Below are 27,860 nucleotides of genomic sequence, written 5' to 3'. Positions count from 1 at the left end.
GAAAGACCCATTCCTTAAAAGGTATATATGTACAAGCTCTGGGTGCTGTTTTTCCACCCCTTCCTTATTTTAAAAAAGCATACCACTGCAGTTCAGGCTGTCATTGTTTTCATTTTACACCTGAAAATATAATTTTATTTGACCAAAAAACAGGTTATTGCACAGAACATATTCTCTAGTTCCTGAAGGGTACAAGGGAATAGGGCTCCCAAGTACTGTGCTAGGACTCTACCTGCCCCGTAAAATTTAGACTACAGAGAAATCCAGCTCCTTAAGGATAAGAGAGATCAGATTTTAAGAACTATTTCCGCAGAAGACCCTATGAAATGTAAAGAAAGGATTAAATGAAATGCAGCTGGATAAACACTATCAAATTGACAGCCTCCATCACCATAGATCTCACAATGCATTATTTGGGGAGTTGCATTAGCTATTTACACAAGAGGATGCACTGGAAAGTGGTTTATTCAGCCAATGTCTCAGGTTTCCAGCACATCACCCAAACAGAATAAATCAGAAAATCTGCTAATTCACTCTATGCCTGTTAAAATGAAGTGGGGAGTCACACATTGGTTAAGGAACAACAACATTACATTATACCAGGGCATCATCTTCATTAAATCTTAGAAAAGCAGCTTCCTCTAGTTTTAAATTTTCAGCTTACTTTTTAATATAAAGCATTTTAATCATCTTCACAATAATTTTCAGAGTGCTGTTTACAGCACTTAATCTTTTAAATCTGCATTTTTTTATCAAGAGGTAAAAGGAACACTTTAAAAACAGCAAAAGCTGATGTTGCATTTGAACGTGCCTCAGGAACAAGTTGTGGAGACATGTTCAGTTGGTTCTGACCATACAAAAGCACATAAATCAGAGACGAAAAAAACAGAAGGTCAGCTAGCCCATCTCCCTGCCAGTAGGGAATTCAAAACAGGTAAGTACAGTGTCAATTTGAGTCTTTCCCCATCATCAAATTACTCCACAGCCACACAAACCATCCCTGTTAAGAGCCTCTACAGGTCATCTTTAAACTGTATTGAATAGGAAACATGGATTGATCTCAGTCCCCATGTACTTGAGCTAAGGCCATCCCAATACTCTGAAGCAGAAGGGGAAAGCTGTACATGTGGGTTGAGTTTTACACTCATTTAGTAGATCATAACATAGCTGGCTTTAGCTAAGTTCTCTCCCTGCCTCAGACAAGTTCTTTTTAAGAAGGTATTTGATTCAGGTAAGGTTCTTTCTCCACACCTCCTCTAAAATAAATAAATAAATAAATAGAAGTATTGTGCCTGATATTGGAAGACACCTGTGTCCTTCCTTGCTTCAAGACTGTAGAAAGGATGATGGAACAACAATGCAAGTACAAGATTATATTAAGGGCCAGTAACGACTTCTTCCTCTATACAGCATGGCTGACAGTCTATATTTTGCTACAGCTCTTTGAAAGCCAGCAGCAGTTGTATCAAAACCTGGAACAAAAAGGCAAGGAGGGCAAAGAAGAAAATGATTTATGGAGAATATTTTTTGCCACAGCTCATAGCATGTCCCCACCACAAACAGTTCTTTCCACACAGAAGGGGAATAGCATGCTTCTTTGGAAGAGCTGACCACCCATGTTATTATAATAAACAAATCTTACCGAAAGTGGCAGTAGGAATTGAAGCACAGAGTCCAAGGCAGATTTAAGGGAGAATTGGGTAGCTTTGCCTCAGCTGATTCACAAGGGGACTTAAGTTAATTCTAGTCAATTGCTTGTCGCAAAAATACCCAGAGATGCAAAGTGTCAGGCAGCAGAGATAAGAGAGGGGGCATTGCATTCCTTTCTTGATTTTTAGTGGCAGGAGGCAAGACCATCCTGACACATTACCTTCCTCAGTGGCATTTACAGAACTAGAAAGCCGCATAGTACTCAGCCCAGATCTGCCCTCTGGATAGTGGCACTTTGGATATAAAATCTTGTACCAGTCCTGCATCACCAGTGTGGAACCCCCTGCCACATAGTGAATTCCTCTGGCCTAGCAATAGTGTTATTTCTAACACTGCTCATATTCACTGTCACAAGGCCTATCCAGGTCATGCAGACACTGTACACAATCTTTCAAGGAAGTCCACTCTTTTGTGCTCCAGAGCCTGCAGAAAGCTCTGGATTCTCTCTTCCCGCAGGGCAGTGTATTTCTGCAATAGTGTCCGTCGGTGCTGAGAGTCTCCATGGGATGCAGACCCTTCCTGTTGCAGCTTGTTTGTTACATAAGCCTGGTCACTTTCCAGCTGCTGCCGCTTCCCTTCCTCCATGTGCAAATCTCTGGCCTTCTGAAGAAGTGAAAAGCAAGAGAGTATTAGCATTTCACTGGCTCTTTCAGCTCATTCCTCTTTTTGTGGTGCAGATACATGGCAGAATGGGCTGTAGCAAAAATAAGTCTCTGCTTACTTAGCCATCAATCTGTAGATTAAACCAAAAATAGGCCCTGTGTGAATCTCCTATACTGTTAGGCAGCTGTTAGATTGGCTGGAAAAGATACAGGGAAATCCTTGAGGAACCCTTCACAGAGACCTAGGTCTGCTCACAGACTCACTTTTAATATGGGAACAAAGGCTGTGACTGCCAGTGGAAAAACCTCGAGTATCTGAATCAGAGTTAAAGAAGCTAGTTTACAACACAGCTCTCAAACCACGAACCCATGTAACCGAAACAGTCCCTGTCAAAGCCATCCCAGAATCCTTGGAACTGGTTCTCAAAGCAGTTCAAAGGTGGTGTTATAGGAGTCAGCACAATGGTTTATGGGGCAAGTCTACCATCTGATGACCAGCTGTCCAAAGTAATCTGCTTCAGCAGAAAGTGAGAGCAGGTTCACCACCACCCAGATGACACTTTGGACTTAATACACTGATTTAAAGACGCAGTATGGGGGCTATAGAAAGGTAACAGATTTAAGTATTGAACTTTTCCAGTACAAAAATAGTTTGATTTCTCTCCACATCACATTTTGAAGTCTGCAGTCATGTAGCTTTGAATACTAGAAAGCTACATGGAGACTTTAAAAAAAAACAAAAAACCCCCCAAAGGATTTAGGAGTCTCCACAACGCTTCCCACAGTGCAGAAATCCCATCCCAAAATAAAGCTCCTCGGCTGATAAAATTCACTGTCATCTAGCAGCAGAAGTCAAGCCACCAAAACCCTACCACATCTTCATTGACATACTTCCTTCTCAACACAATTCATCCCACACCTATGTGGTCCCTCCTTGGCCTTGGATGAGACTTTCCTTCATGTGCCATCATCCCAGCTCCTTCCGAAGCTTCAGCGATTATTTTAAAGCAGTGATACTCTGACCTCACTGGCTCAAGAGCTAAATTAGCGATCAACATTACTCAAAAGAGCCACAGTAGTTTGAATTCACTGCTTCGTTTATTATTTTGATATATTATTCTCACAGCAAAATGACTGACCAAGTATTCTACAATTGGTTAATAACATAGTAAAAGCATCCTGATCAGTAAAGAATTAAATCAGTGTTTTAATATCATATGCTGCAAAGAGCCACAGAAAACACATTAAAGAGCCACTTGTGGCTCCTAAGCCCCAGTCTGAGTATCACTGCTTTAGAGTGACAAGCAGCTCTCCTCCCACAAAGCCTAAATGCACACTTAGTAGCATGTACAACCCCTGATGCCCTGTAAAGAGAACAGGCCTGGAAATCTAACTCAATTTTTACGTAGCAATGTGGAGCACTATCCAAAGATTAAGGCTGCCCCAAGTAATCTTGGTTATTCATTTAATTAAGGCACTAGCGACTCCTCATGAACGAGAATACAAGTGACAGTGCTAGTAACTAGAAAATGCTGAGTTCCTATAAAATTTGGTCTAGCAACAGTAACTCATTTTAAATAGAGTAACTTTTTTTTTTTTTTTTTTTAAAACAAGTCCTTGTATTTGACCATAATTCGTAATACATGGGAACACAAGTAACAAATAAAGCCAAAAAAAAATTAGAAATTCAAACAAGTTTTGGCTAGGATCTCTAACCAACTTCTGCAGAAACACCCTCAATTGATTTCCGGTTGCCATGAGATAGTTGGCCTAATCTCAGTATGTATGGGGCTAACAGTTTTGAAGCTATTATGACAGCTAGCCGCAGTCAGTTTCACTTTTGGCTGTTTTAGTAATCCACACTTAATAAGCTGTAGCACTGATGGGGAAATTCCTCCTTACCTAGTTAAATCGATCTAGGTCAGAAAGAAAACTAAATGGAAAGCAGAGAATATTAAATGAATAGATTTGCAGTAAAAACATTAATTTGATTATTTTTCAGCAATCTGCATGTTTGAAAGGGATAGGATCAGAATGCTCCCAGAGAGTTGGGAACTTACATGTTAATACCTTGAAGTTGGGGTTAACTACATTTAGGTGACATTTTAACCCGTCTCATTGTAATCGAATCTTATTATGCCCTCAAAATAAATGAGTCATTAAAGCAATCTAGTGAGATTAGGGGAATTTGTTTAAATTTTGTGTGTTTTTATCACTGAGGTGCAACCCAAATTACATGATCAATGACAAGCCTATAAGAAGTTTGAGGCAGTATTGGGGCTTTTCACCTTCTCACTGCTTATGGAAGAAGTTGTGGTATTTCACCGCTGCCCAGAATCCCAAAGTGTCTGGATACTTCTATTAAAATGATCATCGGTCAATCAGTTAATTGTATTGCAATGTGTCATTATGCTTCAGAATGAACACCCTAATGAGATGAACAGGGGAGAATCCCAGCTGTCAGAGCTGTTTCTTTTATCTGAAAACTCAGGCAAACGGTATTAGATCAGGTCAGATCAGCATTGGCTCAGATTTTCTATGCCATCATTATTCATTATTATAAAGGCTAGAAATTGTTTTGTGAAACATTCTGCAGAAACCACCCCAGCCACCAGACAAGTGGTGATATGGTGCATCATTATACTCACCCCACTACTGAACATCTGCTGTAAGCCACTATTGAAACAGCATCTGACTAGACATATCATTAGTTTATCCAAACATGGTTAATTGCAATGTTTCTAATACTTACTAGGCTACTTTACACACATGCTCTCCTGACTTCCAGCCTATTACTGTTTTACTGTAGACAATATATCTTGGGCTCATCCTATCTCGTGCTCTTACCTGTAAAGCGCTGTGGTTCATCTGGAACCGAAGGATAGCCTCACACAAGTTCCAGAAGGAATATTCTGGCCACAGTACAGACTGAAACACCAGGCATGAGTGGGATGTCTGCAGAAAGCAAGATCACCAAGAATTTAATATCCTAGGGATGAAAAATCATCAAGAAGTGGCTCTGTCAGTCACAAGCTATGCCAGAGCTTCCCAGCCAGCGGCTCTCATAGGATTTATCAGGTCCTGCCTGCATGTGTACATGAGGCAGTCCAATACAGTATTCCAAGAATTACAACACAGCCTGCTTTATCGGATTGGTTGTGTGAAATTTTAATAGGAAAAGGCTAGGAAGCATTAAGCAACAATCATCCCTCAGAGGGATGATAACATACCGTTTGGATGAAGGGGGTTTAAATTAAAACCACAACAGCCAGGAAATTCAGAGTCAGCTTAACACTGTTCTATGTGCACCCGTTTGTTTCTACTGTTGGTACTGCAAGGATCTTCCATCCTTATTACAATCTGCAGGCAGGGTTAGACTGCTACATCAGTCTTAAAATAATCTATTGCTAGTAAATTAAGCATCAAGCCACACAGCAAAACTAAAACAGCATCCCATGACTACTGGAGCCTGTGTCAGGGATGGATGACAGGTTCATATTAGGGATCAGAACATGACCTCTGGACCACCATTTATCATAGGACATCTTGTGTGATTCCTTTTTACCCTCTCTTAATGTCACTGTATCTGCACCTTGAATTTGAGACACAGTGGGTAACATCTTAGGACTGGGAGCTAGGATCTTTTCACTTAAATCTTGCTTTTTCCATCAACTCCTTCTAAAGACTTGGGAAAGTTATATAATTATTCTGCAAGGGTTTCTGAAAGATGTGGATAATGCTTTACCTTCCAGGGCCATTGCAAGGACTGCTAACGACTGTACAGTTTTTTGAAGATTTAAAAAACGCTATATAAAATCTAAAGAATTTTAAGTTCTCATTTTGTTACAGAGAAATATAACAGTTAAGACATTCCCTTTCAACATTTCAAATTAGCTTCATCAACATCAGAATAACTCCTGTTTCAGGGCTGTCATGGTGTACAGGACACACAACCCTCAGACCATTTAGTAGCTTCTCCAGAATGTCTGATCCATTTCTTGGCCACTTCCTCCCATTCTCCAATGTAGACTAGAAGTTGAACAAACTCATTTTACCTGCGCAGATACATGGCATAAAGGTATTTGTCAGACATATATGTTTGGGTGACAGCTGTTGTGCCCTTCTCTGTGTTGCTATTCAGTTTGTTGTAGGTCTACATTACAGGACCACAATATGAGGAGAAGCAAGAACGAAGGAAAGCAGGGATTCAGCTTGTAAGAACCTCCACCTCTAATATTGTTAGAAATTGCTATTTTGGAAAACGTGCTGATGAAGGATGCCAGATTGACAAAATGAAGAACTCCATTTATAAGAAGTGCTGTAGGAATGTGCATTTCCCACTAGTCTTAAATGTATTATTTTTAAACCTGATAACGGCCTTTTAAACCTTTCCCTCTGAACATTCACAGCTAAGAGTGGATTCACATCACACATCCCAGGGGTATATGTTGCCAGACTGATTAGTTCTCAGTTTCAGATAATCTAAAACTTGGACTGACATGAGTGAGAGAATGAACAAGGAAGGTACGAATCAGTCTCTTCACCAACTTGTGAACTAGACTGTGATTTCTTATTTTAAGTGTTTTCAAGACCATTGAAATCTCCAGTTTGTGGCACTAGAGTGCATTAGAGCACCATGAAGTCAGGAGAGATGGAAAAATCTCATATGGGGATTTTTCCTGGGACTTCTTAGACTATCCAGCGAATTGCTGGTGCCAAGGCATGACTGGTTTCCAAAGAGGTTCTCTCACTTCAGCTGACTCCTGGGCTCAGAAGAAAGGCCTGTTACGCAAATACGGAATATTTTCAGAACAAGACAGAGGTTTTACCTGCCAGAGCAAGAAGTCACTAAGTCGGACCTCTCCAGAGGTTCGTATCAGGAGGTCTGGGTTGGGGGAGTTGTTGGTGTAGAGACATTTATCGAGCAATGACTCTGACACATCGCTGAGAGAGAAAGAGACAGACGGAGAGACATCTCATTAATAAGATCACTTTCATAACCTGACAGTGATAACACCATGAAATCAGAGTTACTAGGCCTACTTATAAAGGTATGAGTTTGCTGTTCTGGACAGAGAACACCAGAGATTGAAGAGACCTACAGTACAGACAGTGGCAGTGTCAGCTCCTTTCCCTCTCCTGACCATCTCAACTCTACTCTGGCTCCAGCATGGAGAGGGGAGTTCAGTCTCTATGATCCATTTGTTACTTGACCTCACAACTGAGACTGCCAGCAAGGAAGCCAACTGTCAAGGCATCTTTTATGCCATAAACACTGGAACTGAATTGAGACCCTCTAGTTCACTTCCGTTCTGTTCAGGTTCTTGTACCATACTCATCACCATGTTACCTAAGGCCACCAAAAAGGCCCTCACATAGTAATTTTAAGTCACTATAAACCAGTCTGATTGGAATCAGTGAATGCCTAAGGGCCACTAGGGAAAATATGACAAAGTATCGGGTGAAACTTGCAAGGAATCATCCTGTTTTTACAATACATTAACTGACGGACTAAACCACTTACCAAGTCAAGGTGCTGTGGTGTTACTGTCTCTTTAAAATGGCATTTATGGGTGTATTGGGACCAAAAAAAAAAAAAAGGTTTTGTGTAGCTATCAAAACCTGTAAAGTAAGGGCCTATATACCCTATAGGTTACCACGTTTGCTCCCTAAACTAGTTACAACACAGTTCAAATTTACAGCGTAGGTCAGACCTTAAAATTCCTGCTGGGTGTATCCAAAGCTTTAGCTTCGTTATGAGACATAGTTAAGATCCCAGACACTACAACGGGAAGTGTGATGGAACCAGTTTAAGATAGCTGCATTGTAACATGGTCTCCTACATGTCTGTACTCGTAGCATAGACGGGTTATCTGAAACAAGGACTCAGTTCAAGTCTGAAAGACTGGACATTGCAAAGCAATCTGCTGAACATCCAGGAGAAGGTATTGGCCTTTTCACTTCACAGCACCAGCGTATCCTGGGCGCACCTCCTCTGTCCCCCGTGCCAGGAGATTGTGGAGAAGGCAGAGTAGGAGCTGGCCATGCCAGCTCCACAGCTGTTGGGACTTCTCCATGCTGGGGGATCCCCTTACAAAAGGGCGAGGGCCCGTAGCACAAAGGGGATGGAAAGTGGCAAAGAACCTGTCTCAATATTAAGGTATTTGATATAATTGTAGTTGGTTTTTTTATGCAGTCCAGCAGCTGAAAATAAGGAGAAGCCAGCATCATATGACTAACCAACTCTCTGTGAGCCACAAGCAAGCACCCCAGGGACCAGTTTTGGAATCACATCCAGCACCCTTTTAAAGAGCAACTCATTATCCCATCAAGTGTGGTTAGCAGTGGTGGAAAGAAAGGACTGATTATTTGCTGAAAGACCTTGTAAACCCATCACCCCTGAATTCTTTATCACCATATATAGAACATTTCACACTGAAGTCTTTTGATCAAAAGCAGTCTTGCTCTCCCTGTTCATTTACTTTTATCCACCCTGGAATAAAGTATTTTTTTTATTTAAATCTGATTTTTTTGATAAAATGCTTTTTGAGGAAAAAACGTATCTAAAGATAGTTTTAATTAAGATACATTATAGCTCAAATGTATATATCTCATCATGGAATAGGGATTATAAATTCTAATTCCATAGTATGAGATAATATATTCATGTAATGTTTAACAAAGGTTTTGTAAATGAGTTTCAAAAATTCATGGATTAGGGATCCAATCTTGTTGGGTTTTAGGGGCTTTGTTATAGATTATTTAGGTGAATTTTTCTATCTACCCAATGGGACTCAGTGCTCAGTCTAGATACCATCACAGATGCTTAGTTTTGCAGTTCTCAAACTGTGGATTTGTGTCTCCAGAGATAATATGCTTGTTAACAGCAAAAATGTTTTAAAATAAATAAATAAATAAATTGAGGTGCGAAATAACAGACCCGCTGCAAATAATATTGTCCCGCTGCAAATTTGTGTACACAGAGTCAATCCCTTACCTCTCTATAAAAGTGCCAAGTTTCAAAAACTTTAATGAATAGAAGATTGTTGCGGGGCGGAATAGATCTGGACAAGGAGAAGAAGTCTGGAGATAAATGTGAGATGGGAGGGACAGGCAGTAGAAACAAAAGTGAAACTGTTGGAGCCGCATATTCCAGAAGTCTTGAGGTCTGAGTGTAGCCTTCATTGATTTGAGATCTACCATACCATTCTCACTAGAAGGGAAAACCTATAATGGCAGCAGGCCATAAAAGAGACCCAGTTTGGGAATATTTTAATGAAGTTCCTCTACCTGTGGGTAAGGCAGGCATGCATGCAAAATGCAAACAGTGCAACAAAGAAATGCAAGGCCTGGTTGCCCGAATGAAACAACATCATGAGAAGTGTTCCTTCTCAGGAGGAAGCCGCACTGAAGATGATGAAAGGAACATGTCTGAACATGCAGAATCTTCAGGGTGGTAAACTTTTTTTTTATTTCATACCTCTTTCTTAAGGACTGCCGGTCTTCCTTCTGGACTATTCTTGAATTCTCATGTTTGAGCAAAAAATATAGTTGTTACTCTATGGTACTGTCATTTTAGATGCAGTTGTGATAAAAAATAGCTGAAATAGTCAGATCTTCCTTTTACAATTTCACCTTTCAAGTAGTACTGTCAGTGAACGCGATGAATACTACTAAACGAGCAGTATGGTAATAATAATTAAATAACTGCATTGACTTATTTTGTTTAGGAGAATCCATCCTCAACATACAGGGTTCTGAAAACTATCCACCTTCAACATCACCATCATTTTCTATAGTTTCAGCGTTATTCTGCCAATGATCATGTTTCAGTCATATCATGTATGTCACATAGCCACAGTATATCACCTGTAGCGATAAATAAATAAATAAATCCCCATCATCCAGAAACAACCATAGATAAGTTTGTGGTAAGAACCAGCAGATTACAAAAAGAGGTAATTGATGAAAAAATTGCTCAGTTTGTTTATGCAACAAACTCTCCTTTCCATATGATTGAGAACCCACACTTCATTAACATGGTTCAGCCATTAAAACCAGGATACAGTTCACCCAGCAGAGCAGATATTGCAGGCAAATTTCTGGAAAAAGCATATGAAAGAGAAATTGAGCAGTGTGCAAAAGGTCTAGAGGGTGAAATTGTTAACCTGAGTCGTGATGGGTGCAGCAATGTCCACAATAATCTTGTCGTATGTGCTTGTGTGACAACAGAAGAATGGAATGTCTTCCTTACAAAAACAATTGATACATCAGGAAATGTACACACAGCAGAATACCTACAAACAGTAGCAGTAAAAGGTATAACAAACTGTGAAAAAATATTCAAATGTCTCGTACGCAACTTGGTCACAGACAACGCTGCAAATGTATCCAAGATGAGAAGAAATTCCCAAGCTAATAACAGAGTTGCAGTGCTCATTTCATGCACCTCCTAGCCAAAGACTTCAGTGTTCCAGAAATAAAGGCTAATGTTGTTGAAATTGCAAAATACTACCACAACAACCACTTTGCAACAGCTGCTCTGAAAAAAGTGGAAGGATCCAAGCTAACTCTCCCACAAGACCTGCTCTGGAACTCCGTAGTGGACTGTTCTGAGCACTGTATCAAGAACTGGCCTAATCTGATGACAGTTTGTGAACAAAATCATGAAAAAATAGATGGCCCTGTCACAGTCAAAGTTCTCAACATTGGGCTTAAGAGAAATGTCGAACACGTGCTGAGTACCCTGAAACCTGTTTCTCTTGCCTTGAACAAAATGCATGGAAACAGCTGTTTTATTGCTGATGCTGTTGAAATCTGGAAGGAACGGAGTGAGATCTTAAAAAGAGAAATATGCAATGACAGAATTAAATTACAAGCATTAAAAAAAACAAATGGGACAAGCTATCTCCTGCTCATTTTCTTGCAAATATTCTCAATATTCGGTACCAGGGTCAAACCTTAACTGCTGAAGAAGAGTTGGCTGTGACATGGACATCCAGCAACCATCCCTCCATAATGCCAACTATAATAAACTTCAGAGCTCAGGGTGAACCATTCAAGAACTATATGTTTTCTGATGTTTTAAAGAAAGTCACACCAGTGAATTGGTGGAAGTCACTTAAGCACTTGGACTCAGAGACTGTTGAAGTGATAATCTCACTTTTAACAGCAGTAGCTTCTTCTGCTGGAGTAGAAAGAATATTTTCTTCCTTTGGACTAATTCATTCCAAATTGAGAAATCTTTTGGGACAGGAAAAAGCAGGAAAATTTGTTTTTCTTTTCCAGATTATGAACAAACAGGAAAATGAAGGTGAAGATGACTGAGCTAGCTGCAGAAGCCAATATTTTAAGTTTCTCATGTTGACCTGGCTGACAGAGTCAATTTCACTTTAAAAAAAAAAAGTCATTTAACTATTTTAGTTAAAACAATTTTAACAAAAACCCGATTTTAAAAAATTTGAATGTTTAACTAAATTCAAAAATTCATATGTTTGTTTCGTTAAAATTTTATACGTTTGCTGTTGAAGAAAACAATCCAGAATACATAATATTGTTGTTTTAGTTAAATAAAACAATTTAAAATGTCAGCCTGGTGATGTTCTCCACCTAATACAGCATGGCAAGAAAATCCTCCAAATATTAATGATTAACCTGTTGAATTGGAGATATGTATGAAGTCATTGGGAGGTGAACTATCTGCTTCAATTACCTTTGGTAAATGAAATAACCAAACAATCATTCATTTTCTGATATAGCTGTAAAACTAATCTGAAAAGTTTTCAAAATAAGTCACTTTAAAAATGTATAGTGTGTACCTTCTAAAAATGAAACCTACAACTATCTTGTGAAGAACATGTATTAAGGTTGTAACAACCAACAAGAATGCACTTTTAGGTAGAAATCCATGATTAAATGGAGTCTTCCTGACTAGTGATTTAAATCAATTTGATTTAAATCAAATCCACCCTGCTTTATTTCATGCCAGCGTCCTAATGGTGACATCCAGAAACTGACTGGATTTTAAAGTGATGGGTCTTATTTTGTTGCACCTATGGAAGACTACACAGTAATTCCAGAAGTTGTGAGGGGGACGTGGGTAGACTAGAGTCATTAGAGTGAGATACACAAGTTACCTAGGTTCAAGTAGTCCTTGTTCCACACCCCAGGCCATCTCTCTCACTGCATTGCTGATTTCATGTCTTGACGTGTATGCAAAGCAGACATTCAGAAAACATCTGAAAAATGTGAAAGAAACTAACTCAAGGAAGGACCCAGCAGGTAACAGAGAGAAGAATCTATCTAGAACACTGATGCATGCTTATGGGGAAAAAGGCAGAAAGGGACAATGTGCAGTGTCTGTTGAACCTCCACTTCCAAGGGCACGGGATGGATACAGTATCTCTGCAACTTTGAATTGTGTACTACTCACTTGTTGTAGTTCCTGGTGGCCAGCACAGCCTGGGCAATCAATTCCTGAATATCCAGTGGCAGAAGTGGCAGGTCCCCAAGGACACGGATACGCACACCATGCTTCTTCAAATTCTCCCTACACAGAACAACAAGGCTGAGGAGAGCAGCTGGGCTCTGATCAACAGCAGGCATGCCAAACCCTACTGCCATGGACCCTACCAAATTTACAGTTCGTTTTCGTAAGTTTCATGGTCATAGCATTTTAAAAATCTTGAATTTCACAGTGTTATAAGAAAGCATGACTATGTAAAACCCACAACAATCTCCCCCAAAGAGTGATGACACCCCCCCATCCCCAATACCATGCCAGCCTTACTTTTGTGCTGCTTCTGGTGAGGTCACTGGCTTCAGAGCTGGACACTCAGCCAGCAGCTGTGGCTCTCTGGCCACCCAGCTCTGAAGGCAGTGAAGAAGTAAGGGTTGCAATACCATGACCCCCCCCTACAATAGCCTTGCAACTCCCTTTTGGGTCAGGACCCTCAGTTTGAGAAACGCTGATATAGGGTAAAAGTATACAGAAGACCAGTTTTCAGGGTCTGTGATGCGTTTTTGATGGCTGTGAATTTGGTAGGGCCCTACCTATTTCCTGTAAATTACATCTGGCACTCCTAACATCTATTATGGAAGAAGAGGGTCATGACATCACAGGTGACATTAAGACCTGATGTAACTGGCAGTGAGGACAGCTGTGCTGAAGTTGTTTCCAGGCAGCCTGAATTTGACCATTGCTAGAGCTCTAGCCATTTCTTCAAGGGAAATTTAAAAATAAAAATAACCCCCAGTTTCCTGACACAGTCCAGTAACTGTCTAAAAAAGAACCAAGATAAGGATCATAGTTGTGGGATTGTGCATGGTTTGCCATACTTAGAGGCTATGAAATTAATCACATGAAAGACTTTTATATAAGGTGATTATTTTCCTGCATTTTGCTAAGCAGAAATTAAGAGGGGTATGGGCAGCTAGAATTAGTAGTGGCTATTCACATATCACTAATTTCCAATTGGAGGGGAGACTAGTGCATCAACAAGGGAAAAACAATGCTAACAGGAAACATGCTCACTATATAGTTATTTTGGACAGAAAAGACACTCTCCTGTTAGCTCTATCCTGAAATCAACAACCACCTTTGTATTCCAGTACCAGCTCCTGAGTGGAGAATGACAACGCTGGCTCAAGTCCAGTACAATGCAAACCAGTGCTACATGCAAGTTTTCAGCCTACTTCAGTCCTGACCTACAGCATCACTCTAATATTCCAGACCCTCTCTACCTTTACCAATTCACCCAAATACTGAACTACACTAACCGAGCCCTCTTTATTCTAACCCTGTCCGACAGTTCTTCTGATGTCACAAAAGTCAGGGCTTTCATTCTTTTTGTCCCACGCTGCATGCAGACACAAATAAATGTGCCAAGTTGTGGAACCATTAAAATGCCTCTCTGTGGTCATCTAAATCCACACTGAATCCAGGTCTACAGCTGGAGAGATCTATAGCTACTTTAATTGAGTTAATGCAGATTAACATGTCACAACATCGCTTTAACATCCCTTACTGCCATTCTCCCTTTGCCCCACATTTATTTCGCCCTCTCAGTGTGGGCTTGAGAGGATCTTACTGTTCTTCCAGCAGGCGGCTAAATTTTTGCCTTGCCAGCTCCATCAGCCCATCCACCTCCTCCTTGGAGCGTTTAAAGTTCTCAATGCTAAATGCATAGACCGTGACCTCCCGGATATCCAGATTCAAGCACCACCGCAGTGTCTGCAAGAGGAAAAATGTAGTCACTCAGACCAGTGACTCAAAATCTTTACACACTACTGTACCCCTTTCAGAGTCTGATTTGTCTTGGGTACCCTCAAGTTTCATCTCAATTAAAAACTACTTGCTTACAAAATCAGACATAAAAATACACAAGTGTCACAGTGCACTATTACTTGAAAAAATGCTGACTTTCTCATTTCCTCCATACAATTATAAAGTAAGTCAATTGGAATATAAATATTGTACTTACATTTCAGTATACAATATATAGAGCAGTATAAACAAGTCATTGTCTGTGTGAAAGTTTAGTTTGTACTGACCTTGGTAGTGCTTTTTATGTAGCTTGTTGTAAAACTAGGCAAATATCTAAATGAGCTGATGTACCCCTTGGAAAACCTCTGTGTACCCCAAGGGGTACATGTACCCCCTGGTTGAGAACCACTGACTCAGAGCACCAGATCTCAGCAAGTGTGTGAACTTCATGGAAGTTCATCACTACGCTAACAATGACTGGGACAAAAAGAAAAGAAAAGAAAAAGAAGAGTCTACAATAAAGATTCCTGATTCACCTCAAAGGACTCTGGAAAAGAATCTTGGCTTGAACAAATATACCCTTTCTTTACCCCTGCACAGAACCTAAACACTGAGTAACTGTAGGGTCTGTTACAGGGTAGATTACAGTGTGTTCCAAGAACAGCCAGTAAAGCAGAAGGAGCATTTAGGAACACAGGAATTGCTGTAATGGGTCAGACCAGAGATTCATCTAGTCCAGCGTCCCGTCTCCAACAGTGTCCAGCGACAGATGCTTCAGAAGAAACTTTCAGTAGGCAGATGTGAGATAGCCCACCTTCCATGAAAGTCTCATCGTAACCCCTAATAGTTAGAGATTGGCATAAACCTTGACTCATGAGGTTTTATAACCCTTCCAGAGCCTTAAAAAAAAACAAAACAAAAAACAAAACCCTCCTCCCCCGCCCCCCAAACCATCAACTGTTAAAACTCTGGATATTCTTGTTATCCACATCAATGTCCAAATCTTATTTGAATCTCGCAAAGTTCCTGGCCTCAACGTCATATGGCAATGAGTTCCAGTCTAATTATGCTCTGTGTGGAAAAAGTGTTTCCTTGCATCAGTTTTGAATTTGTCACCTTTCAATTTCATTAACGTTCCAATCTGAGCACCTTCAGTGCAGAGGTACACTGCACATGCTCATAATAAACCAACACTTCCTATAGCCACTTATTATGGCCAGGAACTCTTTGTAGCCATAGAAATTATAACAATGCAGAGAATCTTGGAAGTCTAGGTGGAGGGAGTAGGGATGAGCCAACCTTCATGAAATAAACATCCAGCAGAAGGCTCACAGGGGGCTGAAAACATTCACAGTATTTAAACCAGAGAGGTCAATGCCAGAACAGACCGAGTAGTAACCCACCCAGGGCAACCACTTCTTGTAGCATACAAGAGAAAAGATTATACATAATAGAATACTGCATGTGTCAGTTCACGTCAAGTGCACCTGTACTTCCCCTTAGTGGTTCAGCTTGGGCACTGACTCTCAAGCTTTCAGCCCCCCACCCATCTCTCTCCCTTCTGACCAGGATTTCCAGGCTAAACAGTTCCCTACCTTCACTGTGTTATTCCCAGCATAAAAGACAGACTGCCTAAATAAGCCTGCTTGCTTTCTCCTCTGAGACTAACAGCAGCCCATAGTATAAGTTACCACACAAACCTTCCTAAGGAAGCATATTTTATTCTTAAGGTAAAAGCACTCGAGAAAACATTCAAAACAATAAAAGAACCTAAATGCTTGCTAATAATCTTATCAGAGATCCTCCCCCAGCAATCTCCACAAGTCTGGTCGCTGTCAGTCCTTCTAACCTTTCCTTAAGGACTGGGGACCTCCACGGATCGGAGGTCCTGTCCATTTGCAGGATCAGAACCAAAAGCTCTGAGCCTGTTTAAAAACAAAAAGAAAAGGAGTACTAGTGGCACCTTAGAGACTAACCAATTTATCCGATGAAGTGAGCTGTAGCTCACAAAAGCTTATGCTCAAATAAATTGGTTAGTCTCTAAGGTGCCACTAGTACTCCTTTTCTTTTTGCAAATACAGACTAATACGGCTGCTACTCTGAAACCTATTTAAAAACAGGCTATTTATCCCAAAATCCTTTTTTTGGATGTTGGTCCCTAAAGAACACAGTTTGAACTAGTATATATGAGCCTCTCTGGGGGTGACTTCAAAGGGCTGATAACTGCAGGAATTACATTAGCACCCCCGCTCCTCCTAGAGACGTTATATACAATCTCAGAACAACACAAACAATTGCATATTTAATCCAATGGACCTCAAAGGTATTGGACTCAATTCAGTAAGGTTTGTCCAGGATATTGTCATATCTATCACACTGTGTACTTTGGAATCTTTCACTAAAGGATCTGAATGTGCTTTATAAACATTAAGCGTCATGATCCATGAGGTAGGTATTATTTCCCTGTTTTACAGATGAGTAAATAGGAGAGATTAATTGACTTTCCCAATGCCACAGGGGTCAATGGTAGAACAGAACCCAGGAATCCTGACTCCCAGCCCCGGGGTCTAAATACCAGATTTCACTCCCTTTAAGAAAGGGGGCAGTTGTCCATGCACTCAGAGAGACAATGCTGACGAAAATTGGAACCAGGGATCCAACATCCAAACCTCTGTCACCCAGAAGCACCTGTTTAGAAGGTCCTCCCCACCTGTGCCAGTTTGTCGAAGCCCTCTGAATGCCCCTGCTGCCTCTTCACGTGACACTTCTGAGCATAACGGCGATTCCCATCCATGATGAATGCGACATGCTTGGGCATTGGACCTGCCTAAATGGCAAGAAAAAGAAAGGCTAAACAGACTAGAAAGCTAACAACCAACTTGGAGTCCCACCTCAATTAGCTTAACCCATCCAGCTCCTGGCAGTGCCTCCCCTTTAGTATAGAATCCATCTAATGGAGTCCCTGTAAAGTTTGGGGATGAAGGGGAGACAAGATAGCGAAAGACAGAAGAACACAGGCTACTAGATGTACATATGGTTCTTTGGTAACCCTAGCTTAGGGTCCATTTGAAGCACTATGACAGTGGCATTCACCATTAACTGCCTTTGGCTCTCCCTTACTCTGCTGTGTGGCAGAGAACTGAACATATTTAGGATACAAGAGAGCCTGGAACAGCACTATGAAGTGATTACCACCTTCTGTCAGTGAAGACTCAGCAAGTGTTCCAAGTCCCACGCTGCCAGTATTGTAAGCATTTCCAATTTCAGCATTCAAGAGAAACTACAGACCCAACTCATTTACACGAAGAAAAAATCTGACTTTCACTCCGAAGATGGATATTTCCTCCCCTTAATGTCACTAGGCATCTACAGCTCTTTTTGAGATGCTTATGTTACCAACAGCATAAGTTTCTCAAAACTTGCTTGCAGAGGGTATGACAGACAGTTTTCTGGAACTATTGGGATATATTACATTCAATATAAATATTTTTTAAAAAAAGAATTGGAATTATATGAATCTAAAATATTCTAATTATCTTGCATCCTTTCCACGCCCTCTTCAATTCTCATATGATTTAAACAGCCATTATTTCTCAAACCACTAGACAGACATGAACGTGTAATACCGTTTGAAAACTAGGGTTTCCATCTGCTTTCAGATGGAAAAATAATTTCTAGCTCTAGCGATTCTTATGATGCTGGTTATCAGAAATTAAATGAGAGAAACAGCAAGAGGATGACAAGATACATCATTTTAAGATTCATTATCTCTTGATCAGCCAGGGCTACAAATATTAGAAATCTGGGAATCCCGGCTTGCTACTGACAAGCATCAATTACTGCCCTGCTCATCCACAAGATTCAAGCCAGTGTAATTTTCCATCCCTGAATACAATTTCGGAATGTACATTCAGTACTAGTATTAACATGCGTTCCTATACAAAGGCGCTTTTAAAAATATTATTATTATTATTATTATTAACAGAAGCAGTCACAGTGATAGTTCTTTTCTATAATATGGAGAAGCAATCTTGAAAATGCTTAGTCATCACAGGCAGCACAGAGGTTTGTCTTACCTTTATAACGTTGGCACAAAATCTCTCTATGATGGTCAGCTCTCCTTCTTTGATCCACGACATGGCTTTACCCACAGTGGCCTCTTTTTCGGGGGCAAGATGAGAAAAGGGGCAAATGAATCAGGAGGATCTGTTTGGCCCAAAGCGGTAAGAACAGTCACTTTGGAAAAAGTACGCTTTAGTCAGTCACCTTCTAAGAGCTTTTTTTTACTAATTTATACTAAGGTTAGAAAAACAGAACATGCAATCGCTGGACTGGATAGCTTAGGAATGGGATATGGAGTCTGTTAGCTTTATATTGCCAGCACTGGGTGGTAATAAGAAAAAATTGATATCACCTGATAACTGTTCAATGGCCTGGGTGAAAAGACTTGTGGGGTTTCAGCACAGGTTTCAGAGAATGAGCACACACATTACAAAAGCCACCACCATGGTTGTCATTAATTGGTCATCAGCAAAGACAAAGGCTAACTGATCTTGGAGACTGCACTCCCCTCTCACGTGCTGCCGCTCATGCTATTTCTGTCTGTAGAAAAAGAGGACTTCAGCCTCCAGTCATCAAGGCAGAAAGTTTCACCAGCACTAAACTCACATCAAATGCTGATAGGTCCCATGTACATTTAGCCCATTGATCATGTCTGTGGCAACTTGCTGAGCTCCCAAAGAATCCTTTACTTTCTCCCAATTAGGGCTCTGAGCAATCCACCTTCAGCTAAGGGCAGACAAAGCAGTAATGGAGAGAGAGCCTGGGGGTGGGGGAGGATAGTCCACCTAGCTGTTTAATACATGCCGCTCCAGGCCTTGTTTTGACTCTATCATGGGCCCGAGGTGAACAGAGGGGATGGTTTCTTCACCCACCCTCACTTAGATTCCCTCCCCTTTCTCCTCCAGAGAGGAAGTCTGGCCAGGGACTCAGGGCAGCTCAGCCACCTCCCAGAACTTGGGCTTTATTACCAGAACTTCCCCACCCCCTCTCAATAGGAGACTCCGGCTCCCGAGACCTTAGCCTTCCTCCCTGGCCACTAACAATACTACCCAGCTCTCAGACAGCCCACGTCACCCGTAGGCGCTTTACCAAGGATCATTATCACTGTGCTACAGATGGGGAAACTGAGGCACGCGGCAGGGCAGAGGAGTCCAGCCCGGGTCTCCTGAGCCCCAGCCCAGTGCTCTGCCCACTAGGCGACGCTGCCTCACCAGCCCGGGGCTTCCCCCAGCCGCGTCAGGTACTCCCCACCCCCACAGGCTCTCCCCAGACCCTTCCCCAGCGGGGGGACACAATGGGAGCACCCCCAGCGCCTCGCCCCGCTCCCCACCCTACCTCTCCCTCCGGCACCCAGCCTCTCAGCAGCTTCCCCAGCAGGGTGACGTGTCCTTCCGCATACGTCATCACCACGCGCGGAGGGCGGGCCCCTCACGCGCTGGGCGCGCTCTGAAGCTGCTGCCTTTAATGGTCCCGCCCTTTCGGCTTCCCGCCAACGCGGCCCGGGGGCCGGCGACAGGACCTGGCTGAGGGGCGGGGCGGAGCGGGGGGTAACAGGAGATGGGAACAGCCTGCCCCGCCCAGGGGTCCCCCCCCGCACTGTCGTGGTCGGCGGGTGCTGAGGGTAGAGTGGGCCGCCCTCCCATGAGGGGGGCCCTGTCCTGGGGAGATGCTCTGGGGACCACACCCCGAACTGACTGGCACAATGTTCCAGGGCAGCTCACACCTTGCGAAGGGGGCAGCAAGGCCCACTCTGCTGGGCTGGGACGGTTATGGGCACAGCCCCCATGTCTCCCTCTCTTCATAACAGCCCGTCAAAATCCTGCCTCTGGCCACCCAAGTAGCATGCAGGCCTGTCAGTTCCTGCCCCACCTCCACGGGTGTTTAGGGAGACATGGGGGCGGGATGGGGATGGGACGACATATTACCCCCCAAAACTGCAAGCTTCAGACAGGTGCAGAATTTGCCACCCTTCCCTCCCCCCGTAGCCCCATTGGCCTGACTGGAGCTGCTTCCACCAAATATAGAAATTAAACTATGCCCATGCCCACATCCCCAGGCACAGCACCCAGCGTCAGCTGTTGCAATTCACACACCAGTCCGGTGACATTTTAAAGTGGGGCCTGAGTGTTAATTCTGATTTTTTTTTGGCCACAGCCGTACAAATGCAGTTAACACCGTTTTCACACGCACCGTCCTTTTGTTAGCGTGGGCTAGCCACATTATTTTGCTCCTGGGTGCACCAGGTAGCTCCTGTCTCTGTTACCTGTTTCACCCATAGCTGGAGGCAATTAGGTTAGGACACCTAGCAGGCTTTGCTGCTCCACATGCCACTGAGCAGCAGAAATGATTGAAGAACATAGTCCAATGATGTGGTAACAGCCATTAGAGACTGAGTTTATTAGTAGAGCTCACTGATAAAGCAAGATGATCGCTTATAAAACTCTTATAGGGCCAGGAACATAGAGGTTAAGAGCTTAAATCTGAAAATAGTGAGAGGAAGCCCACAAAGGGGTGGGGGTTAGTGACAAAAGAAGGGTTTAGTAGCAACATTATGGACAGGCTGGAAAGGGATGGGGGTAACACAGAAAGGGTACAACCCGTTGGGGCTTTATGAGATGGTTTTGAGTGGAGGGAAGCAAGCAATGGTGGGTACAAGCCTAAGATGTTTGCTGCTAGAAGAAGGTATGGACTGGGAAGTGAGGTGGTGTGTGTGGGAGACTGCTGCTTCCAGCAGAACAGGGAAGAGCACATACCCTGCACAGCAGGTCCTGACAGATGAGCTCTCCTTACATAGAGGGGCTCAAAAGGAGAGCTGCTTGGCTCACCAAAGGAACTCCCTGCTGTGCTCCATGGGGCAACAAACCGAAGTCCTCTACCTATGCATGCTACTGCTTGACGTGCTTCTATGTTGAGTTTGATGGAGTTGGACCCAACTTTCCATATGTACACAGGGTATCCTCCTGTTTGCAAGTAGCATGGCTCCTAAAAAGAGGTTACTAGCTTCTGGTCACTCTTGCCTGAGAGGTTTATATTTGCAGGCACACTTGCTCACCTTACTTCTGAAAGCAGTATGAGACTTCGCTTTTTAATAGCTGTTGCCACCAAGCCCTCTCAATCTTTCTGCACAGTACAGAACCTTGGGATGTTTACAGTGGAAGATGACCCCTACATGATTAGACTGTGCACCATTAAAGCTGGGTGTCAGGGCAAAAAATATTTTTTTAAAAAAAGAGGGGAAATTGCAAACAGATTAGGTTCCCCACATTAGAATAGCATTAAATAGCAATTGAGAATAGTTTAAAATAGCAAACAGTTACAAAGGGCCCTGTGTAACGAAATTAAGAGTCTTGCTTAGTTTGCAGCAGACCAGGATAAAAATGGTCCCTACCCAAATAAGTGACCAATTGTACAATCAAAATTATGGCTACAAATAGTCAAACTCTGATTGAATCTGTGGGCAGATTGCTGCACCCACATGCAGCCCCATTGACTTCTGGATTGGGACCTTATCAACTCTTAGAAAAGGGGTAGGGTTCTGAGGACATTATAAAGGGAAAATATATTTTCATGGACTATTTCCATCCCAGCTGCTCCAAGCATTTAATCTGCAAACCACTGGGAGTGGAGGGGGTCTATGGATGGTAATGAGACCACTCTTATAACACCTTTCATCCAAAAGCACTTCACACAGCCTCTGATTAAGGCATTAAAATGCAGCCTCCTCTTGGGTGGAGGTAGCAGACAGCACGGAGGACCCCGCCCAGAACTTTTATTCTTACCAAACCTACCATGCAAGGCAGATAGGTCCTTGAATATTTTTAAAAACTCTGATAGGAAAGAGACAATTTATGGTCTGTGCTGCCTAATGGAAAGAGAAAGGCTGAGCTGATGCTGTTAGGACTCAAACCTGTGGGTACAGAGTCTACTCTGTAGACTGACGGCGGTCTACATTACATGCAACTAGCAAAGGAGGATCACATCCTGATGCAAGTGGGTGATTAGTACATGAGAATTAAAAGCCCTTGTACTTTCTCAATGTAACTGCATATCTCACTCTTATTTAAAAGGTTTAGATACAAAGTTTAGTAGATGGTAAAGTTAATTGGAAAATAATTAAAATGATTAAAAGGGGACCAAACCAAAATCTCTCAATGCTGGGAAGCGTTCAGATTTGGATTCAGTCAATTTGTGGATGGGAGTGATGCTTAGAGCTTGTGTAAGAAGGATGATTTTTGGACTGGTCAGACCTGGGTTCAGTTCCTGGCTCACATTTTCTGTGCTGCTTTGGGAAAGTCACTTAATCTACTGTGCCCTTCTGTTTCTTATCTGTAAAATGGGGTTAACATTTCCTTCCTTCAGAGGGCATTGGGAGGATAAGAGCAATTAGGCTTTGTCTACATTAGCACTTTTGTCCGCAAAACTTTTGTTGGTCAGGGGCGTGGGGAAAAAAACAAACACACCCCTGACCGACAAAAGTTTCGCTGACAAAAGTGCGGATGTGGGCAGTGCTATGTTGGTGGGAGACGCTCTCCCGCTGGCATAGAGCAGCTTCATGGGAGACCTTACAGCGCAGCTCCTGTAAACATAGCCTTAGTGCTCAAATAGAGTGATGAGGGCCATATAAGTAACTAAGTCACTGTGGAACAGAACCAAGAATTCCTGAGTCCCAGACCTCTGCTCCAGGACTCTTGGAGCCAGTTATCATTCAGGTAGTGTCTGTAGCTTTGGGAACATGCTTCTTAACATGACAGATCTCTGGTAATGAAAGGAAAAGCACCAGCCACCATTACCCATATTCTTTATTTTGCAGAGAAAAAAAAAATCAAACATTTTCCTTGATTGGTACAAAAATGAAAAGGAGAAAAAAATGCAGTGAGATTTTTTTGATCTCACTGCAGACATTTCAGCAGGAAATCTGCTCTCCAGAAAGCACAGTCCTGCACTTAAGACAACCCCCAAAATCATACACATTCACCCTCTTCCTCCCTCCCTCCCACCCCTTCCCACGTCATAAAAATTCAAGAGTTTGACACAAACAAGCTTTGGTTGCTAGCAGTAAACATGGAGTTACATTCTTCCGTCTGACAGTAGACAATCTTGTGGCCACTTGACTCCCAAGTTTTTGCACCAGGGGAGAATCGTCCCTCCAAGGATATTTTATCCCCTTAACATTCAAATGAGCCTATATTTTTGGATAGGACTGATACTTAGCGCTTGTGTAAGAAGGATGATTAGTGGACAGGGCAGACCTGGGTTCAGTTCCTAGCTCAAAGAGAGCCTGGCATAGTCTGCCTGCTTCCCATAATGCATAGAGTCCATTGCCTGCAAACCACGCATGAGCAGAGGAGGTGAGGACAGTAAGTCTCTTGTAGCAATTTATCTGCAAGATCATCATCAAGGAATGGAAAAAGCCACAACAAATCTCTGCAGTCTGCAGAGGTACATAGAGCATTGTAATGTACATGGCAAAGGATACTGCAAACCACAGAAAAAAAGGAGAAGATGCAATTGAATATTGTAAACTTCCATCTTCTCTAGCGTGGCTTCTCCTTACAAATCAATCACTGGTTTCTTGGGAGGCAATTTGCTCTATTGACAGCAGAAAACCTGAGGGCTTTATGATTCACTTTCTCACCAGAGCCCCCAGGATGGGGCTGGTTACCTAAGTCACCTCCCTGCACAGGTAGAGCATACAGAGAGGATCCCATCTCCCTGGTCCAAAAACCCATCAGATGCTTTGGCTATTTTTTTTTTAAGTTTGTAAACAATAATCAAGGAGAATATGGAAAGAAAGTGGAGAGATTTACATAGATATTTACACATACTAGACACCTAGCAAATCACCAAACTGATTACTTGGAAAAGTTCTACACAATTCAAGACAGATACAAAACTAGAAGGGGCAGCATTTACCCATTGGCACACCTAAGGTGCCGAAGGATGGTCAACAGTTCCCTCTGTGGGTCGCATAGGGGTACTGGAACCCAGGGTTAGAGGCACACAACCCAATGCATTCTATTGCATTTACCCCGTTCAGACAGAGAAGTTATCCTGAGGTAGATTTGTATAGATCCCATAGCTATTTAAAAACCAAAATTTCCTTTTTTCCTCCCCCCTCTAAAGGGCCACCACCACTTCACCACACTCACTACTGCAGCAGGGCAGAAAGCCAGCCCGAGAGCTTTTCTCCACCCACCAAGCCTAGCTACAGGCAACATTGGAGACTGTGGCATCTCATCTAGGCGGTTCTCATGTGTACCAGGGTTTTGTGTGTGTGTGTGTGTGTGAAGGAGCCTTGCGAGGCTAATTGTTCATTACCACAATAAATATCTGACTTGTTAAAGGCAGGCAAGTACATTTTCTGACCAGGCTAGTCACTTTTCACGATTATTTAGCAGGGCAGCGTGTTACAAACACAATGCTTCCTAGCCCCCCTTTTTCATTCCCCTAATTCATCTCCCATAGAAGGGAAGTTTTGCCATCAACTTAAATGGGAGCTGAATCAGTCCCTTGGATAATAGCTCCCAGAGTTCTAAGAGGTGAACATTTCACTCCAACTGTTTTAAGCACTCCTGTTGTCCAAATTCACATCCCAGCAGCAGAGGGAAGCCTCGGAGGGGGGAAATCTTGAACAGTGCCTCTGATTCCCCCTAATCTCCCCCTGGTGCCTGTTTGGAAGATTAGAGATCTCTCTTTCTCGACGTTTCCTGCCCTGATCTAAATCTATTCTATTACTATCTAAAACTTATAGTGGAAACTGCACACACATTCTGAAACATACCACTGCGTCAGCCTTATCCTATACCGGCGAGGGGTGGTACGGCCAGGTCCTGTGGCTACAGAGCACACAGGAGTGTCACAGCTCCTGGCTCGAGGACAGGACTCCATAGTCCAACCCAGTAATTATTGGCTAGCATTTGAGGAAAGCGGAGAGGGGAGAAGGGGGGGGCAGGGAAGAGAAAGGGGGAGCAATTGTATCTGAATCTGCTACAAACATGGATGATAGGGCTGGCTTTGGGGAACTCTTGCAGCACACATTACGGGCCCAGCTCCAGTCACATCCCCCAAGGAAGTGCTGGAGTCAAAGCACATTAGCACTAGATAGAGATAGTTGGACCAGAAAGGCCTCCTCTTGTGGAGAGTTAGCATTGTAACATTTATTCTGGTTACACTGCAGGTTTCCTAGAAATGCAAACACGCCAGGTGGGGGTAAGGAGATGAGAACCTCACAGCCAACATTTCACAGCCATGCAGAGAAAAAGGAGTTTTTAAAAGAAGGTATTTATGTTATAGCCCGTTTAGGACCTTAATATATGCACTGAAAGGCTCTTGCTCTCTCAAAGAGAGGAATAACCAGGTGCAAGGGCAGCAGGCTTCCTTATGCCTCCAATCCAAGTTAATGCCGCCCCCCCAGTGCTGGAGTGACATCCAATCAGTCATTGCCCCCCATTTCTGATCTGAAGCCGGGCACTGAGCTAGGTAACTGGGGATCTATACCACCCCAGTGTCTACAGCAGGAGGAAGTCACCAGCAAAGAGACTGGGGAGGCAGAACAATGAGTGATGGTAGTCATTAAAAATTGGACTGGGGCAAAAACTAGGGAGACAGGAACGTTTCCAGCCAGTGAGTGGAATTGAGAATGGACAGGAATGGGGAGGGGAGATGGGAACATGGCCAGGCTGGGAGGGAATTTGGAGTCCAAAATACAGATACAGGCGGCCGTACCCTCCTCTGCAACATTGACTGACTTCTCTTTAACCACCCGCAGACACAAAGTCCCAAATGCCATGTAAATACAGTGAGAGGGAGAAGAGAATCTATTAAAATACAGTTTTAAAAATAATCAGTCCACCTGACGAACATCCAGCGAGGTAGACCTAGTTTAAAATACAAACTTTGTTCTGTCTTTGTGCTGTTAAAAAGCAAAGAAAACAAAATTCCACTCCGTCCAGCACTGGAGCTGCAGAGGCTGTTCATCCCTGAGATTGCTCAAATACCTGAGAATAAGTTGCAGTAGTTATGTCCTCTCTCTCTCTCTTTAAGATTAAAATATACAAAAATACAAAAAAACAGAATATTTATATTTTAAAAAAAACAAACGACAAACAAACCCAAAGATACGTCATACGCGCACGTCCTAGTGCAGGTTTCACATCACATCGGCTTCAGCACGGATGGGGTGGAGGGAGGGGCCTTGCATTGCAAGGGCAGCTGTCCGCAGGAACAAATAAATAAAGGCAGAATAGAGGGGTTGGGGAAGACAAAGTGGGGAGAGAAGGCAGCAGCTTTTAACTGACAGAAAGCACCCTGTTCCTACAGGAAAGGAAAGGACCAAGCCTGCAGCCCTTATGCTCAAAAAAAGGGCATTACAGATTCATATGGACTGGAGGATTGGGCCCTAATAAACGGACGAACAGAAGCAAATTGTATACAATATAGGTATGATCCAAGGTCCATTGAAGTCCATGGGAAGACTCCCACTGATTTCATTGTGCTCTAGATCAGCCCCTATAGACACATGGCTACATGAAATATATTCCACTGTAGGTGCTCTCAACTGTGACAGCTTTAAAAGCAGTGGGGGGTGGAAATATGGTTTCTTCCTCTGTCAGACCCTGGATTGCAGCCCCTGGGCAACGAGGACCCACCATGATCTATACCAAGACACATGCTTCCATGCCTTCTGCCACCGAGGCTATGCCACTGCTCGTGCGCCAGCATGCATGCTGACAGCGAGTGGCAGACCAGGACAGCGGATTCTGGCAGGGCTGGAAGAACTCCTCCCCCAAATTTTGCGTCTACCCCATTTGTTAGTTTTGATGTCACCATAGTTTCCTTCCAACTAGGCCATGTGTTGCTTTGATCTGTCTCTTGCTAATATAGCTAGACATTTTCAAAAGTCAGCATTACATTACAATGGCCTTCAATTAAAGAAACCCTGAGTCTAGTTAAATGCTAGGAGCCAAGGTCCGAGTCCACTGAAATCATTTTAGCAGGCCCAGGATCTGGCCTCTAGAAAAAGGACTTTTCATGCTAATTTTGGAGCATAGAAAGCCCAGCTTCTACCATGAACTCCCTTCCCCTCCTCCACAAACTGGGAGAGGAGAGAGATATGAAGTCTGGATGGCTCTGAAACTAAGGCCTTCAGAGAGGAGCAGGTCCCAGCAATGCTACAAAACCCTCAGTCCAGCATGGAAAGCCTTAAATAAATAAAGAGGCTC

At 42.8% G+C, this 27,860-nt stretch overlaps 1 protein-coding gene across 5 annotated transcripts; it reads right to left on the bottom strand.

The window, feature by feature from the left end:
• Positions 1–103: 103 nt before the first annotated feature.
• Positions 104–20,047, bottom strand: DHDDS (dehydrodolichyl diphosphate synthase subunit). Of its 5 annotated transcripts, none has more exons than XM_077837828.1 (9): positions 19,975–20,047; positions 18,654–18,783; positions 17,288–17,404; positions 14,402–14,544; positions 12,745–12,861; positions 12,449–12,550; positions 7,142–7,256; positions 5,160–5,267; positions 104–2,313 (listed from the first exon to the last, which is right to left on the bottom strand). In XM_077837828.1, the coding sequence occupies exons 2-9, from the start codon at positions 18,714–18,716 to the stop codon at positions 2,077–2,079; spliced, it is 1,002 nt and encodes a 333-aa protein (XP_077693954.1). In that variant the 5' UTR covers positions 18,717–18,783; positions 19,975–20,047; the 3' UTR covers positions 104–2,076. The 5 variants fall into 5 exon arrangements, with proteins under 5 accessions (XP_077693954.1, XP_077693956.1, XP_077693955.1 ...); XM_077837830.1 differs by having other exon boundaries at positions 18,654–18,736; positions 19,975–20,017; XM_077837829.1 differs by lacking the exon at positions 19,975–20,047 and adding an exon at positions 19,155–19,812 and having other exon boundaries at positions 18,654–18,736.
• Between the last annotated feature and the right edge of the window lie 7,813 nt (positions 20,048–27,860).

The sequence above is a fragment of the Eretmochelys imbricata genome, chromosome 19 (assembly GCF_965152235.1).
Source record: "Eretmochelys imbricata isolate rEreImb1 chromosome 19, rEreImb1.hap1, whole genome shotgun sequence".
Classification (NCBI taxonomy): Eukaryota; Metazoa; Chordata; order Testudines; family Cheloniidae; genus Eretmochelys; species Eretmochelys imbricata.
Note: the sequence above shows the minus strand (reverse complement) of the source record. Positions and strands in the feature narration are given on the sequence as shown.